The following is a 14,696-nucleotide window of genomic DNA, read 5'->3' as shown; positions in this document are numbered from 1 at the left end:
TGGAAATAGCCTCTGAAATGCAATCAAATGGTAAATGCAATTTACAACAATAAATGTGGTAGAACTCTCAGGATTTTGACAAAACGTAAAAATAGTATTATAACAGGTTGGCAACTAAGTTTTCGCCTTTTTTAAAGTTTATTTTTGAACAAAAATTACCTACCCAAGAATATATTCCCACTTCATAATTATAATTCTTCTTCAACGTTAAACACGATTTTTATTAACTCTCTCCGTCTATCTGGAAAAATCGTGCAAAAAAATTATCTATTTTCCATTAGTATTTAACTCTCTACGCATGGAAAACTCAAATTCAATTGTAAGTAATGATCGGAAAATAAACCTAAATCACTCGTACAAAAAAATCATAAATTTCAGGAGAACAGAACGTCTTCTATCGAATCACTTTTGACCCACGAATATTTAATTTTGTTGATACGCGAAATGCTTCTTAAAAAATGGCAGGAACTTAGTTGCCAAATAAATGGCGGGAACTTAGTTGCCAAAAAATGGCGGGAATTTAGTTGCCAAAAAAATGGCGGGAACTTAGTTGCCAACCTTATTTACCTAACCTATTTTCTTACAGAGGAACATTTCGGTACCACTGATTTAAATATACCGATGGCGAGAATCAACCACACCATAGACATGTTGGGAAAATTCAACGTCGAACACACAGGTAATATTTTTTCGGTGTCTAATTCCCAAAGAATTTTGAACTCTTTTTAAGAAAAGAGTTCAGAGAGTATTTGTTGTTAATGCGGCCATTATAATTTTACAGAGTGTACTCTGTAAAAAATCAAGTGTCTTTTAATTACGGCTCATGAAAAAGAAGTCTATGACAGTTTAGGCGTAGTAAAAGGCAATTACCCTTTAAATAAGGAAGTCTCAAATTGTGTTCAACATGCAGTCCACTGATGGTCCACATTTGACATTTTATATTGTAATCATTAATTATTGGAATCCGTTTTAAAATAATTTTAAAATAAAATTAAATAAAATTAATGAATGATTGTACTTTAACTGTGACTAATTTTGTAAATTAATATAATAATGAATTGTAAGTACTTATAATATTGCGTGCCATGACAGGTGGAATTTGGCGAACCTATTCCATTACCGTCGATCAATTGTGCCTACCCATTTTCAGGCAATAAATGATTTGAATTTGAATTTGATGGTAAGTGGCTCCTGCCGCCCATGGACAAATGTAATCAACCCCAGATAGGATTATATATTCCTACCTGAGGTCGGCCACAGATGCGCCGCTAAACTAAACTAAACTAAACTGCAACGCCTCGGAAAAGTATGTCTCCCGAACCACACCCTTCAAACTAGAACACAGCAGCGCTTAACACTACTGTGTCGAGTCGAACCATAAAGGGTTCTACCACCTTTTTTTTTTTTGTTTACGAGGGGGAAACTTTCAAAAGGTACCCAGTGTCGTAGGAGCGACACGGGGTTATGTGGGATTCTTACCGCACTAAAACCCCCCCGGTGGCCGTCCTCAGCGTTGCTAAGAGGACTCCGGGATCTCCTACGGAACGCAACCGGAATCCTCTGAACGCGTTGCCCCTTCGGGCTCCTCCTAGGTGAGCTTCAGGACTCACCACACCGTCTGGTGTTTACGACGGTATGCGACCACACATACCGCCGTCCTTCCCGGAGTTGCTTGCTGGACGGCTCGACCTCCCAATCTTGCCGCCCGCAACCCCGGAAGCCCCCTTTTAGTCGCCTCTTACGACAGGCAGGGGATACCGTAGCCCTGTTCTAGTCCCGGGACTACAGGGACACCGCGCCAGGGGGCGCTATCTGCGCCTTCGGCGCCTCCTTCTCCGCGCGGGATCAGCGCGCTCCCTGGCCCGTTCAGCGTCCTCCTTGGCGACCATAACGCGCTCGCAGAATGCAACCACGCTATCCCACGCCTCGACAGAACGGACCATTGCCGCGACGAGAGCTTCCGGGGAGAGGTCTGGTCCTATACGTTGCACCAGGATCCGCCGCTCGGACTGCCACGCTGGACAGTGTTTGAGCGTGTGCTGCGCGGAATCCTGGGCATGCCCGCAGTGGTGACACTGCGCTGTCGCTTCCCCGCCTATTCTATGCAGATACTCACCAAAGCAGCCATGTCCGGTGAGTATCTGTGTCAGCCGGTAGGTGACGCATTTCCTTCTTTTAAGCCATGCTCGGAAGTTGGGCAGTTATACACAGACTACGCGTTGGCGTGCGCCCCGGGGATCCTGCAGCCGTTCACGCCAGCGGCTTAGGGCGCGCCAGCTGGCTCTCGTCCGAAGCATTTTGACCGTCTCAGGAACAGCCCTCCGGCGGAGACCGCGGATCTTAAAGAAGATCTCTGCAGTCATATCCGCCAGAATGTCCAGGGGTGGAAACCGCCCCAGGACTGTAGCCGCCTCGTACGATATGGTACGGTACCCTCGCGCGACTGATCGCGATCAAACGCTGCGCGACATTCAGTTTGGCCGCGCGGCGCCGGCAGCCCGACAGTCTATCAGACCATACGGGCGCACCGTAGAGCGCGACAGAGCGCACAGACTTCCTCCTTCGGTCCCCCGAGATTTGGCAGCAGTCTGTGCAAAGCACCCGCTACCTTATGAATCCGGGGAACGAGACGGCCAAAATGCTCGTCGAAATTCCAACGACTGTCCAACACCAGCCCGAGATACTTCGAGTATCTGCCCACTTCAATGACTGCGTCACCTACCCGCACTGACATGCAGGGTGGTCTCACGTTCGGCCTTCGGCCGTGGAACCATAGCGCCTCGGTCTTGTTCGACGCTATGCGAAGACCTAAGGCGTTTATTTCAGCGACAACGCGTGCCACTCCTTGTTCGGCTAACCTCGCCGTCCCTTCGTAAGGCCCTCCCTCCGCCAGGACCAAGGTATCGTCTGCGTAGCAAACGATGGTGACCCTTGCAGGAAGCGCTGTCCGCAGCACTTTATCGTATGCGAGGTTCCAAAGGAGTGGCCCTAAGACTGACCCCTGTGGAACTCCGCACACGACGCCCCTCTCATGGACTCTCCCGTATCGGCCCGGATAAATGATGTTTCTGCCCGACAGATAGGCCGACAAGACATTCCGCAGATGAGGAGGCACCCGATGATGTACGAGAGCCTCCCTTATCGCATTCCAGGGCAGAGAGTTAAAGGCATTTACTATTACTTTCCAGACTTATTGCCAAGACTACTCTGCCTCTGGAAAAGGCCCGCTCCGTGAGCGCCCGGACGCGGAGAATAGCGTCCATTATCGAGCGCCCAACGCGAAAACCGAATTGATTGTCGGACAGGTCCGGGCCAATGCACGATAGATGTCTGCTGACGCGAACGGCAATTATCCGCTCGAAGATTTTTCCTGCCTCGTTCAGCAGACATATCGGCCTGTAAGACGCTGGTGAGTCCAAGGGGCGACCCGCCTTTTGCAGGAGCACCACCTTCGCTAGTCTCCACTGCGCGGGGAACTTTCCGAAGCGGAGGCAGTCAGTAAAGAGGCGCCGCAATCTTTCCCCCAACACGGGCAATGCAACCACCCAAGCCCGACCCGGGATTCCGTCGGGGCCTGGGGCAGTGGTTCTCACGGCCAGTCGTTTTACCGCCCACTCCAGCTCAGCCTCAGTAATGGTGTGCTCCTCAGACCACACCGGCGGGGTTGACACTCCGTTCACGGCATCAGGGCCATCCGAAGCATAAGACTGAGCCGGAGTCATGAATCGGCTCACAGATCAGATCAAATTAACTCAATTGATCTGTTTGATCTGAACGAGCTGAATGACTCGCGACCCGCGTTGCGAACTGTGCGAGTCGTTGGATCTGGTGACTCACGCGACTCAAATGACTCAAACGATTCAAACAGCTCAAACGGGTCAAACGATTCACGGTAGTCATGGCTCGTAGGCTCGCCGATATTAGCATGGCGCGGGATTGTAAATCAAGTTTATTAGTTTGAGACTTATATATTTTGAATAATGTCATGTAAAAGAAGCAATTTCTGTAATTATTATTATTTTATCGATGTTGTAGTATTGTTAAATTAAAATATGTTTTTTTTATTATTAGTTAATAAAGGCAGTTAGAAAGTTATTGATATATAGATAATATTGTGACGATTATAAATCTGATTTATTTATTTTGCTAAGTAAATAAATTGATCAATCGATATTTCACAGTAAGAATAAATTTAATAAAAACGCCATCTTATGGTGAAAGCTAGAACTACAACGAATTCTCATTGAGTTACATATAAAATAAGCGCCATCTATGATCTAACTGATCTAAAGCGATATTCACAAAACCCCAACAGATGTCGCACCACTTACTTTTTTATATTAAACTCTATATCCTAGAAGTTAAAAGTTAAAATTGCATAACATGAATCAAAGAATAACTAACATTCACGATTCACGAAACGCCGTGAGCCGCGACCTGAATTGATTTGATCTGTTTGGGTTTGATCTGCAGATCAAACTCATATAATAAGTGAGCTGAATCTTTGAATCGGGTCAGATCTGAGTTACTCACCTCTACAACGGAGGAACCCATGGGCGTAGCTTTCCTAGCACCACTCTATACAGGGGGGTTCTACCACCTACAAATAATAATAATAATATAATGTTTTCATAAAGATAAAAAGCTAGTCCACGAGAAGCTACGGTCGCTGGCACGTGCCTACGTGTCCACATGCGGGTTGATCCGACAACACAACAGCTCCGAGGAGATACTGCTGATGTATCTCCTTATCTACACCGTGGTGAACTCCGCCAACGCCGTGAACCTCGTTATCGCCAGCGGCTTCTTCTTCGAAGGTAGCTTTATTAGCACTGCTATACCTTTTCCTATTTTACAAGGTTTTATTTATTGCTTTGTAAGTAAGTGGGCCAATCTTGCCCGTTCAGTTAGACCTCATTACCGATACCGATTACCGATCCTCTAATGTTAAATGTAAGTTTGTACAAAATAAATTTAAAAAAATATTTGATTTAGCTGAATTGCTGCTGATGCATGATTCAATTGGTGATATCATTCTAAATCCAATATGACACCATAATTTGGCGGAACTTCGTTAAGCATATCCATCACATGGATATAAAAGGACAGGCTTTCTGAGAAGAATACAAAAAAAAAAACAAAATGACATTGCTAAGACGCTTAATTTTTATCGTTTGTTAAACATGACAACCCTGTTGTGATCGTCTTGTGCCACATCGAAACTTGGGTAAGGTTGGGGAAATAATATTGTCATATAATCTTATACGCTTACAGAAAATAACTTACCACCCATTGTGGAGACAATCTGGTACTTCCTGCATGTCATCAGAGGGATGTTGCTCGCAGCACCGTGGCACACGATAGACGAAGAGGTACGTCATTTAAAGTTTCATAAACTTTCTAAACTCTGTCGCAGCAAAAAAAGATTTACTAAAACATGCTCTATTGAGCAGTAAACCATTTTGGTAATGTTGTCTATTCTAAAATACCTACCAGTATTTTCATCTCTAATATCAGATACAGACCTAAAAAATGTTATTATATGTTACTGCTAATAGCTTAGGAATCCTAGCTGAAGAGGATCACGAGTACGTTGCGACATCTAAGGTTAAACTGAACTGCCAAAGTCATTTGAAATCCGGAGACACCATCGCCAAAACTATTTCTACTCTCTGCCGCGTTCTGATTTGAAGAGTGTGGCAAGGGAGAATCACTTATACGAACTTGGTCCGCAATAGCAACACATCTGAAGCCGACGTTAATTGATTGGTTAGCGATATCCATGGGCTACAATGCCACTTACTATCAAGTGGACTGCTCGTTTACAATCATATTGTAAGGAAGCGACGTGTGTTGAATTAAACCATACCCTAAATAACGTCAGCCATGGTTTCAGGTGGCAAAAACACGCAATCACTTATGCAAGTTGATGTGCAAAGTTCGCTCCAACTACGATCCGATTCTGGCTGAGCTGGAAGTGTTCCACATCCACCTGCAGGCCAACCAGCCCTCCTACACTACGCTCGGCATGTACACCATTAATCGTCCTCTGGTTCTCTCTGTAAGTCTTACGGTTCTGTATAGAAAACACCATACGTTTCGTATTAACATACTGTTGAAGTTCAATAGTTCTCTGGAGTTATTAGAAAACCCAGGGACACAGATATGCCTGAGGAATTCAAGAATCTCGTTGTCGTAAAATGTTATCAACGTCTATTACTTGCATATAAACAGCAGTGCTCGGATTGCTGTGATCTACTTGAAAGGGTGTATAGTAAAGGATGGATGTGTAGTTGTAGTCAACCTTATTTATTTCTATTGAAGATTGATTACAGATTGTTTTTATTTCGTTTTTATTATTTAATTGTCTTTACAAGCCTACAATTCTTATTTAATAAGGGGCACTAAAAATGCTGGTTCCTAAAATTAACTATAAAATAAATAATTTCAAGAGATTTGTGTCTAAGATTCCAGCATAAAACTAGTTATTATCTAAAAAGCATCAACACAAAATCACAGTTACTTTAAAAAATGTCAATATCATTGTATAGATCTGATTATTTCTATTTTCCATTAAAACCAGGTTTAATTACAGATGATGGCGTTCGCTACTACCGGCCTGGCAGTTTTCCAGTAGTTTTCAAATCTATTTACATATAGACAAAGATAAAACAGTTTTATTGTAATTTGTTGTAATGGTTTGCATGGGATCTCCCATAATTACTAATTTACGCATTAAACTTGATTTTAAGCTAATCATCATTGTATCTTAATATCTCCTACTGACCTCACAAGTAATACTAAGAAATTGTAAATAGTCTTAATCATAATATATCGATAAATTTACCTTTAAAAATACAGTACCTACGGCCCTAGCTGACATGCTACATTTGGTATAGGCGCTTCGTAAAAGCAGTTAAATCGTCCGTCGGTGGAGTTAAGAATGTGATTTTAAATTTTGTCCATCTATTCCTAATATTTTGCCGCACCTTCAGAAGTCACTCCTATAACAAGGCGATGGGGGGGGAGATGCGCACCTCCAGAAGCATCTTATTTCTCAGGAGTAACTATGCATCTATAATTGACTTTTGGTAGAACATCTTTTTATATGGATTTTTTTACACATGCCTATGACATATATACATACCTACATATAAAGTACTCTGTGCTTTACAGGCATGTTATTATAACTAGTAAAGATAGAGTACACATATTGAAGATTAGGTTAGAATGCACTACTATTATATTATTTTGTACTTTATGTACTTTATTCAAAAGAAGTATATATTTAAAAATTCATTAATATAGATGCTTTCAAATCATATTTGTAAAGATTTGGAAACTCCATTAGCTTCGTTGCGTTAAAGCCAAGTACATTTTTTGAAACATATTCAGTGGTCTGTCGAGTTTAGGGTAGGAATGTTACGGAGCTCCGTAACCGTTACCGAAAATATCTGATATTGAATATAAAAATTTAACCGTAACCGATTTAAAAGCTTTGAATAATTTCAGATATGTGGAGTCAAAATAAGACACAAATTTGTATTTTCTTTATAATTATTTAACGATATACAGATTTATGGATATATCCGTATCTGAAACTATCCGAAATTTTTGGATAATCTAAATAATTAAATCTCTACCGGACCTGAAACCGGTTTAACATTTTTAGCCGACTTTGGAAAGTAACATTTTTCAAGCGTATAAATGTATATATTATTCATATAGCGTATATTTCATAGCGTATCTTATATCTTAGCGTAGCGTAGCGTTATATCTCATTCTTTAGCACGCCGTACAAACCAACGCCCAACGCAACAACGTTGTCGTCAGAATCGCTAGAGTATGAAAGTATCATACGCTTTATTTTAAGCAGCCGGAGGTTTTTTATAGCAATTTTGTTTCTTTAAAAGTAAATCGTATTAATAAATAATCCGATCTGAAAGTTCATACCCATAGCATCCTTAGCATGGATCAAGACCGGACGTTGGCGAGGTTCTTTCGCGCGTCGCGCTACGCCGGCGTCGCCCCCTACCGCTCGCTACGTCTGTCGCAGATATCCAAACCATTGGCACTCTTCAGCCGTCTTCTGTTCTTCTGCTATGGTATGTGCATTTTCATTTTATAGTATACACATTAATACAACTTTACCTACAATTAGACAAAAATTAAATAACGAATCTTTTTCAAAAATTTTGTTTCAATGAAGGTTTTGTCAAGGTTTTCCCTTGAAGAGATTTCTGAATATACGATTTTAAATTTCTCAATATGAGTTATGTGTTTATGTCCCTGTTATGTTGCTCTTCTGGACAAGGGCTATTTCATTCAATTAGGAAAAATGTAGAGCATACTGATAGAGTATGCTCTAGATTTTTTGATTTTTCGACTTCGATTGGTAAAATGCAGGAAACATTATTAGGAAACTTAAACACTTAAGCAGCTTAAAGGACTATATGCATAGGACTTATTTTATGGTAATTGCAGGAATTATGGTATTAATTGCATTGAAGATAAATGCTCAAAAAAGCAGCCGCAATTTACAAATATCTGGAGCTATCATGGTGTGGTCATTCCAGACAGTCATAGCTGTGAACATCACGGGCATCCTGTATATGGGAATGTTCCACGCCTCACGCAGGTTGCGGCACTCCTTCCATTATTGGAAAAGCGTGAAAAAGGTAAGGCAAGATTCTTTTAATAAACCAGATCAGACAATGAAATAATTTTATGTGTCCATAATTATATAAATCATAATTTTTGGTGCTTTAGGGTAGACACAGATAAAGGCAATCCGGTGCCACACCGTCAAAATCGGAACTCACAATCGAAAATGTGCATGCAGCAACGCGACGCATATTATACCGTCATTTGCTTTTAAATTTGCTATGGTCTACTCAGGATACGGCGCACCACTTTTACGTATACAGGTGTCACACCACAAAAATATCATCTCTCATATCTCTACACAAACCCACAGATCATCCAAGGCATCGGACGAGCGCCGACAGCGGACCCCACTGAACGACAAATATGTATGCTGTTCATCAGCGTGCAGATCGCACTCCTAGTCCTGAATGTGGCTGACATTTGGGAACTTGCAGACACATATAACTCCAATATAAGTACGTCATAACTTATTATTTAACTTGCTTTGGTAGTTCGTATGTAAATGGGTGTCATATCTTGCAACTGAATTGTAAGAAAATAATTAGGTTGGCAACTAAGTTCCTGCCATTTTTTGGCAACTAAATTCCCGCCATTTATTGGCAACTAAGTGCCCGCCATTTTTTTTTGTAACTTAGTTCCTGCCATTTTTTTAAGAAGCATTCCACGACCGATTAAGCTGAAATGTTTCATATAATACGTTTGGTTTGGATGACAGTGCATTATTAACTTAGGGACGTAATTCTGAAAATATGTCGGACGCTTCAACATGGTGAACCAATCATTATTTGTTTTCCCATGATGCGGGTATTTTGCAATCCCATGATTGCAAACCCACATGGGTATAAAATGAAGGGTCTCTGAAAAAAAACGAAAAAATATGACCCTAATAGAATTTGGACACCTATCACCGATTTATTTTTTTACAAGATTGTAATACCAAACAAGCATGCAGTCCACCTGACGGTAAGTGGTTACTGTCGCCCATAAAGGCCATAAACAAATGTAACCAAATCTGTATAGAACAGCCGATTACAGATGCGCCTAGGCCGTCTGGGGACTAATACAATCGCCACGTAATATACAAATCGGCCGACATCTACAATCCTCCATTAAAATGGAAGAACTTGTTTCACGCTAGAAATATACCTATCTGTACTACCTATAATAGGTTTCGTAGCAATATTTTTAAATATACAGGGTGAATTTTTCAAATAGGCAAATAATTTTTTTGGCCTTCAGGGCCAAATCCGAAATTATAAGGATTAGCGAAAAATGCTGAAAGGAGTTACGAGGCCGATTTTATAAAAAATAAAAGTGCATCATTAGTTTTTGAAAATATATTTTTCCTTAGCCGGGAATCGAACGAGTTCGTTTAAAAAAAAATACGTGTGGCACTCGGAGACTGCCGCGGTACTGTGTCGATTGCGCATGGCGACGCGTCGCCACACCGTACACACTGCTGCATATAGACTGTATATATATACCATCGTATAGGGTGGCGACGCGTCGCCACGGCATGCGTCGCCACGCCAGAAATCGGTTTTACGTGCGGCTATAGATGTTTCACATCAAAATAGATAACTGATTAAATAGGAAATTCTTATTGTTTGTTGTTTACAACTTCGTTACAACGTTTAATATGATTTTCTATATCTCTCTGTTTAGTAATCACTCGAATTTGACTCGAAAAAGTCATTCTCGCAAATTGTCAACTTTACATTTGTATTAAGTCAAACTCCGCCCATAGCAAGTTAAATCTATTTTAATGGTCCTAAAAATAACTATTTTTGTTCCAGTGATCACAATATTCGTATTGACGCTTATAAATTCCGGATATTTCGTATCAAATTTTATTATGGGACATTTCGTGCTGATGGGCATGAGAATCAGCTCACCTTTTCGGGCGATCAATGAGCAGCTGGTGGAAATAGCTTCTGAAATGCAATCAAATGGTAAATACAATTTACAATAATAAATGTGGTAGGACTCTCAGGATTTTGAAAAAACACGTAAAAATAATATTATAACAGGTTGGCACTAAATTTCCGCCTTTTCTAAAGTTTTCTTTTTCAACAAAAATTAACTACCCAATAATATATTCCCACTTCATATTTATAATTCTTTTTCAACGTTAAACACGAGTTTTATTAACTCTACTACTATATCTACCTACTCGAATCGTGCAAAAGAATGATCTATTTTGCATTAGTATTTAACTAACCACGCATGGAAACCTTTTTGTTTTCTTAACGAGGGGGAAACCTTCAAAGGGGTACCTTTTGAAAGTTTCCCCCTCGACGACGTGGGAGCGACGCCGGGTTATGTGGGATTCTTACCGCACTAAAATCCCCCGGTGGCCGTCCTCAACGCTTGTTGGAGAACTCCGGGATCTCCGACGGAACGCAACCGGAGTCCTCCAAGCGCGATGCCTCGATCGGGCTCTCGAGCTCCCACTCTTGCCGTCTGCAACCCCGTAAGCCCCCTTTTAGTCGCCTCTTACAACAGACCGGAGTTACCGTAGCCCTATTCTAGTCCCGGAACTACAGGGACAACGCTTGGAAACCTAAAATTCAATTGTAAGTAATGATCAGAAAATGAACCTAAATCACTCGAACAAAAAAATCATAAATTTCAGGAGCACGACTTCTCTCGAATCACTTTTGGACCACGAATATTAAATTTTGTTGATACGCGAAATGCTTCTTAAAATAAATGGCAGGAACTTAGTTGCCAAAAAAAATGGCGGGAACTTAGTTGCCAAAAAATGACAGGCACTTTTAATTGCCAAAAAAAATGGCGGGAACATAGTTGCCAAAAAAAATGGCGGGAACTTATTTGCCAAAAAAAATGGCGGGAACTTATTTGCCAAAAAAAAAAATGGTGGAAACTTAGTTGCCAACCTAATTATTTTCTTACAGATGATCGTTTCGGTTCCACTGATTTAAATAAACCTATGGCGAGGATCAACCACACCATAGACATGTTGGGAAAATTCAACGTCGGACACACAGGTAATATTTTTTGGGCGACTGATTCTCAAAGAATTTTGAACTCTTTTCTTTGTATCAGTTGTTATTGGGGTCATTGCTTATGACCCTTAAAAATTTACAGAATGTACACGATTTATTAACACAGCTCAAGAAAAAGGGGTCTGTGGCAGGTGGTCAGTTTAGGCGTAGTAATAGGGTCCAATGACTCTTTGCAATCCATCAGCCTTTTGAAGTCCACTGCTGGACATAGGCCTGCCCTAATTGGCGCCACTCCACCCGGTCCCGTGCCCGTTGAATCTAGCAGTTTACCGCCGTCTTCTTCAGGTCACCGGTCCACCTGGTCGGGGGGATTTGATTAAAGAAGCCTTAAAATGTATTCAACACTGCATTATAACTAAAGGGTTATTTTCTGCTCTAAGCCTCTTGTTGAGAAAGCAGAAACGGGCAATGATAGATTAATGACGATGTTTTTTTTCTTTTTTTAAACCCTTCGTCATCCACTGCTGAGTGTAGGTCTCTTCCCACACTATTCTTTATTTAAAGGTTCCGACGCCGATGTCCACTCCCTGTGTATGTATATTATGATGATATTTTTTTATAACATAGGAGTAGCAGACGAGACTGCATGTCCACCTGATGGTACAGTCCACGTAAAACTGCTAGTCTGCTCGGAATATAGAAATGAATCGCGTCGCCATAGCAAATTGTATGACAACACCTGCTCGCAACAACTTCAGAGCGGACTAGCAGATTGGCGCGGACTATAAGTGACTACTGCTGTCCATGGACATCCGTAATCATCCCCAGCTAAGATTAGATATTCCTACCTGGTTGGCCACAGATGCGCCGCTACCCCTGAGGACTAAGCTGGAACGCCTCGGATAAGTATGTCTCCCTTACCACACCCTTCAAACCAAAGCACAGCAACGCTTAACACTGCTGTTATGAGGCAGAAATAGGAGTGGCTGTAGTGCCACCTGAGTTAAACCACGAAGGGTTCTACCACCTTCAAATAAAAATAATAATAAGATAGTGTTTCCATGTAGATAAACAGCTAGCACACGAAAAGCTACGGTCGCTGGCACGTGCCTACGTGTCCACATGCGAGTTGATCCGACAACACAACAGCTCCGAGGAGATACTGCTGATGTATCTCCTTATCTACACCGTGGTGAAATCCGCCAACTCCGTGTACCTCGTTATCGCCGCCGGCTTCTTTCTCAAAGGTAGCTTTATTAGTACTGCTATACCTTTTCCTATTTTACAAGGTTTTATTTATTGCTTTGTACGTAAGTGGGCAAATCTTGCCAGTTCAGTTAGACCTCATTCCCGATACCGATTACCGATCCTGTAACGTTTGTACAAAATAAAGTAAGTTTAAGTAAGTTTGTACAAAATAAATTTAAAAAAAATATTTGATTTAGCTGAATTGCTGCTGATGCATGATTCAATTGGTGATATCATTCTAAATCCAATATGACACCATAATTTGGCGGAACTTCGTTAAGCATATCCTATGGATATAAAAGGACAGGTTTTCTGAGAAGAATACGAAAAAAAAAAACAAAATTAAGTTGCTAAAACGCTTAATTTTTATCGTTTGTTACACATAAAACATGACAAACCCTGTTGCGATCGTCTTGTGCCACATCGAAACTTGGATTAGGTTGGGGAAGCAATATTGTCATATAAGTTTATACGCTTACAGAAAATTACTTGCCACCCATTGTACCGGAGATAATCTGGTACCTCCTGCATGTCGTCGGAGGCATGTTGCTCGCAGTACCGTGGCACACAATAGACGAAGAGGTAAGTCATTTGAAACTTCATAAACTTTCTAAACTCTGTCGCAGGAAAAAAAGATTTACTAAAACATGCTCTATTGAGCAGTAAACCATTTTGATTACCAAATTACCAAATTAGATTGTCTATTCTAAAATACCTACCAGTATTTTCATCTCTAATATCAGATACAGACCTCAAAAATGTTATTATATGTTACTGCTAATAGCTTAGGAATCCTACCTGAAGAGGATCACCAGTACGTTGCGACATCTAAGGTTAAACTGAACTGCCAAAGTCATTTGAAATCCGGAGACACCATCGCCAAAACTATTTCTGCTCTCTGCTGCGTTCTGATTTGAAGAGTGTGGCTAGGGAGAATCACTTATACGAACTTGGTCCGCAATAGCAACACATCTGAAGCCGACGTTAATTGATTGGTTAGCGATATCCATGGGCTACAATGCCACTTACTATCAAGTGGACTGCTCGTTTACAATCATATTGTAAGGAAGCGACGTGTGTTGAATTAAAACATACCCTAAATAACGTCAGCCATGGTTTCAGGTGGCAAAAACACGCAATCACTTATGCAAGTTGATGTGCAAAGTTCGCTCCAACTACGATCCGATTCTGGCTGAGCTGGAAGTGTTCCACATCCACCTGCAGGCCAACCAGCCCTCCTACACTACGCTCGGCATGTACACTATTAATCGTCCTCTGGTTCTCTCTGTAAGTCTTACGGTTCTGTATAGAAAACACCATACGTTTCGTATTAACATACTGTTGAAGTTCAACAGTTCTCTGGAGTTATGCCTGAGGAATTCAAGAATCTCGTTGTCGTAAAATGTTATCAACGTCTATTACTTGCATATAAACCGCAGTGCTCGGATTGCTGTGATCTACTTGAAAGGGTGTAGTAAAGGATGGATGTGTAGTTGTAGTCAACCTTATTTATTTCTATTGAAGATTGATTACAGATTGTTTTTATTTCGTTTTTATTATTTAATTTTCTTTACAAGCCTACAATTCTTATTTAATAAGGGGCACTAAAAATGCTGGTTCCTAAAATTAACTATAAAATAAATAATTTCAAGAGATTTGTGTCTAAGATTCCAGCATAAAACTAGTTATTATGTAAAAAGCATCAACACAAAATCACAGTTACTTTAAAAAATGTCAATATCATTGTACAGATCTGATTATTTCTATTTTCCATTAAAACCAGGTTTAATTACAGATGATAGCGTTCGCTAC

General features: G+C 40.9%; 2 protein-coding genes across 2 annotated transcripts; one reads left to right on the top strand and one right to left on the bottom strand.

Moving 5' to 3' along the window:
• Window positions 1-1,808: 1,808 nt before the first annotated feature.
• Window positions 1,809-3,722, bottom strand: LOC140746504 (uncharacterized). Its single transcript, XM_073078659.1, has 4 exons — window positions 3,182-3,722; window positions 2,659-2,907; window positions 2,434-2,588; window positions 1,809-2,141 (listed from the first exon to the last, which is right to left on the bottom strand). The coding sequence occupies exons 1-4, from the start codon at window positions 3,720-3,722 to the stop codon at window positions 1,809-1,811; spliced, it is 1,278 nt and encodes a 425-aa protein (XP_072934760.1).
• A 4,247-nt stretch (window positions 3,723-7,969) lies between these two features.
• LOC140746503 (uncharacterized) lies at window positions 7,970-13,528 on the top strand. Its single transcript, XM_073078658.1, has 8 exons — window positions 7,970-8,105; window positions 8,485-8,678; window positions 8,978-9,122; window positions 10,464-10,619; window positions 11,586-11,678; window positions 12,704-12,883; window positions 13,366-13,466; window positions 13,511-13,528. The coding sequence occupies exons 1-8, from the start codon at window positions 7,970-7,972 to the stop codon at window positions 13,526-13,528; spliced, it is 1,023 nt and encodes a 340-aa protein (XP_072934759.1).
• The last annotated feature ends 1,168 nt before the right edge of the window (window positions 13,529-14,696 follow it).

This window comes from Epargyreus clarus, unplaced genomic scaffold (genome assembly GCF_041222505.1).
Source record: "Epargyreus clarus isolate Ecla_fem2 unplaced genomic scaffold, WU_Ecla_fem_2.2 ptg000012l, whole genome shotgun sequence".
Classification (NCBI taxonomy): Eukaryota; Metazoa; Arthropoda; class Insecta; order Lepidoptera; family Hesperiidae; genus Epargyreus; species Epargyreus clarus.
Note: the sequence above shows the minus strand (reverse complement) of the source record. Positions and strands in the feature narration are given on the sequence as shown.

Bases quoted from the DNA above. Each gene is read 5' to 3' on its own strand.
- LOC140746504 (XM_073078659.1), bottom strand. From the start codon at position 3,722: ATGACTCCGGCTCAGTCTTATGCTTCGGATGGCCCTGATGCCGTGAAC. The intron at 2,908-3,181 runs GTAATAGTAAAT...TTTGCTACGCAG, and splicing joins CTTGGCAATAAGTCTGGAAA to ACGATACCTTGGTCCTGGCG. The intron at 2,589-2,658 runs GTTGGAATTTCG...TGCTTTGCACAG, and splicing joins CGGGCTGGTGTTGGACAGTC to ACTGCTGCCAAATCTCGGGG.
- LOC140746503 (XM_073078658.1), top strand. From the start codon at position 7,970: ATGGATCAAGACCGGACGTTGGCGAGGTTCTTTCGCGCGTCGCGCTAC. The intron at 8,679-8,977 runs GTAAGGCAAGAT...ACAAACCCACAG, and splicing joins ATTGGAAAAGCGTGAAAAAG to ATCATCCAAGGCATCGGACG. The intron at 9,123-10,463 runs GTACGTCATAAC...TTTTTGTTCCAG, and splicing joins CACATATAACTCCAATATAA to TGATCACAATATTCGTATTG.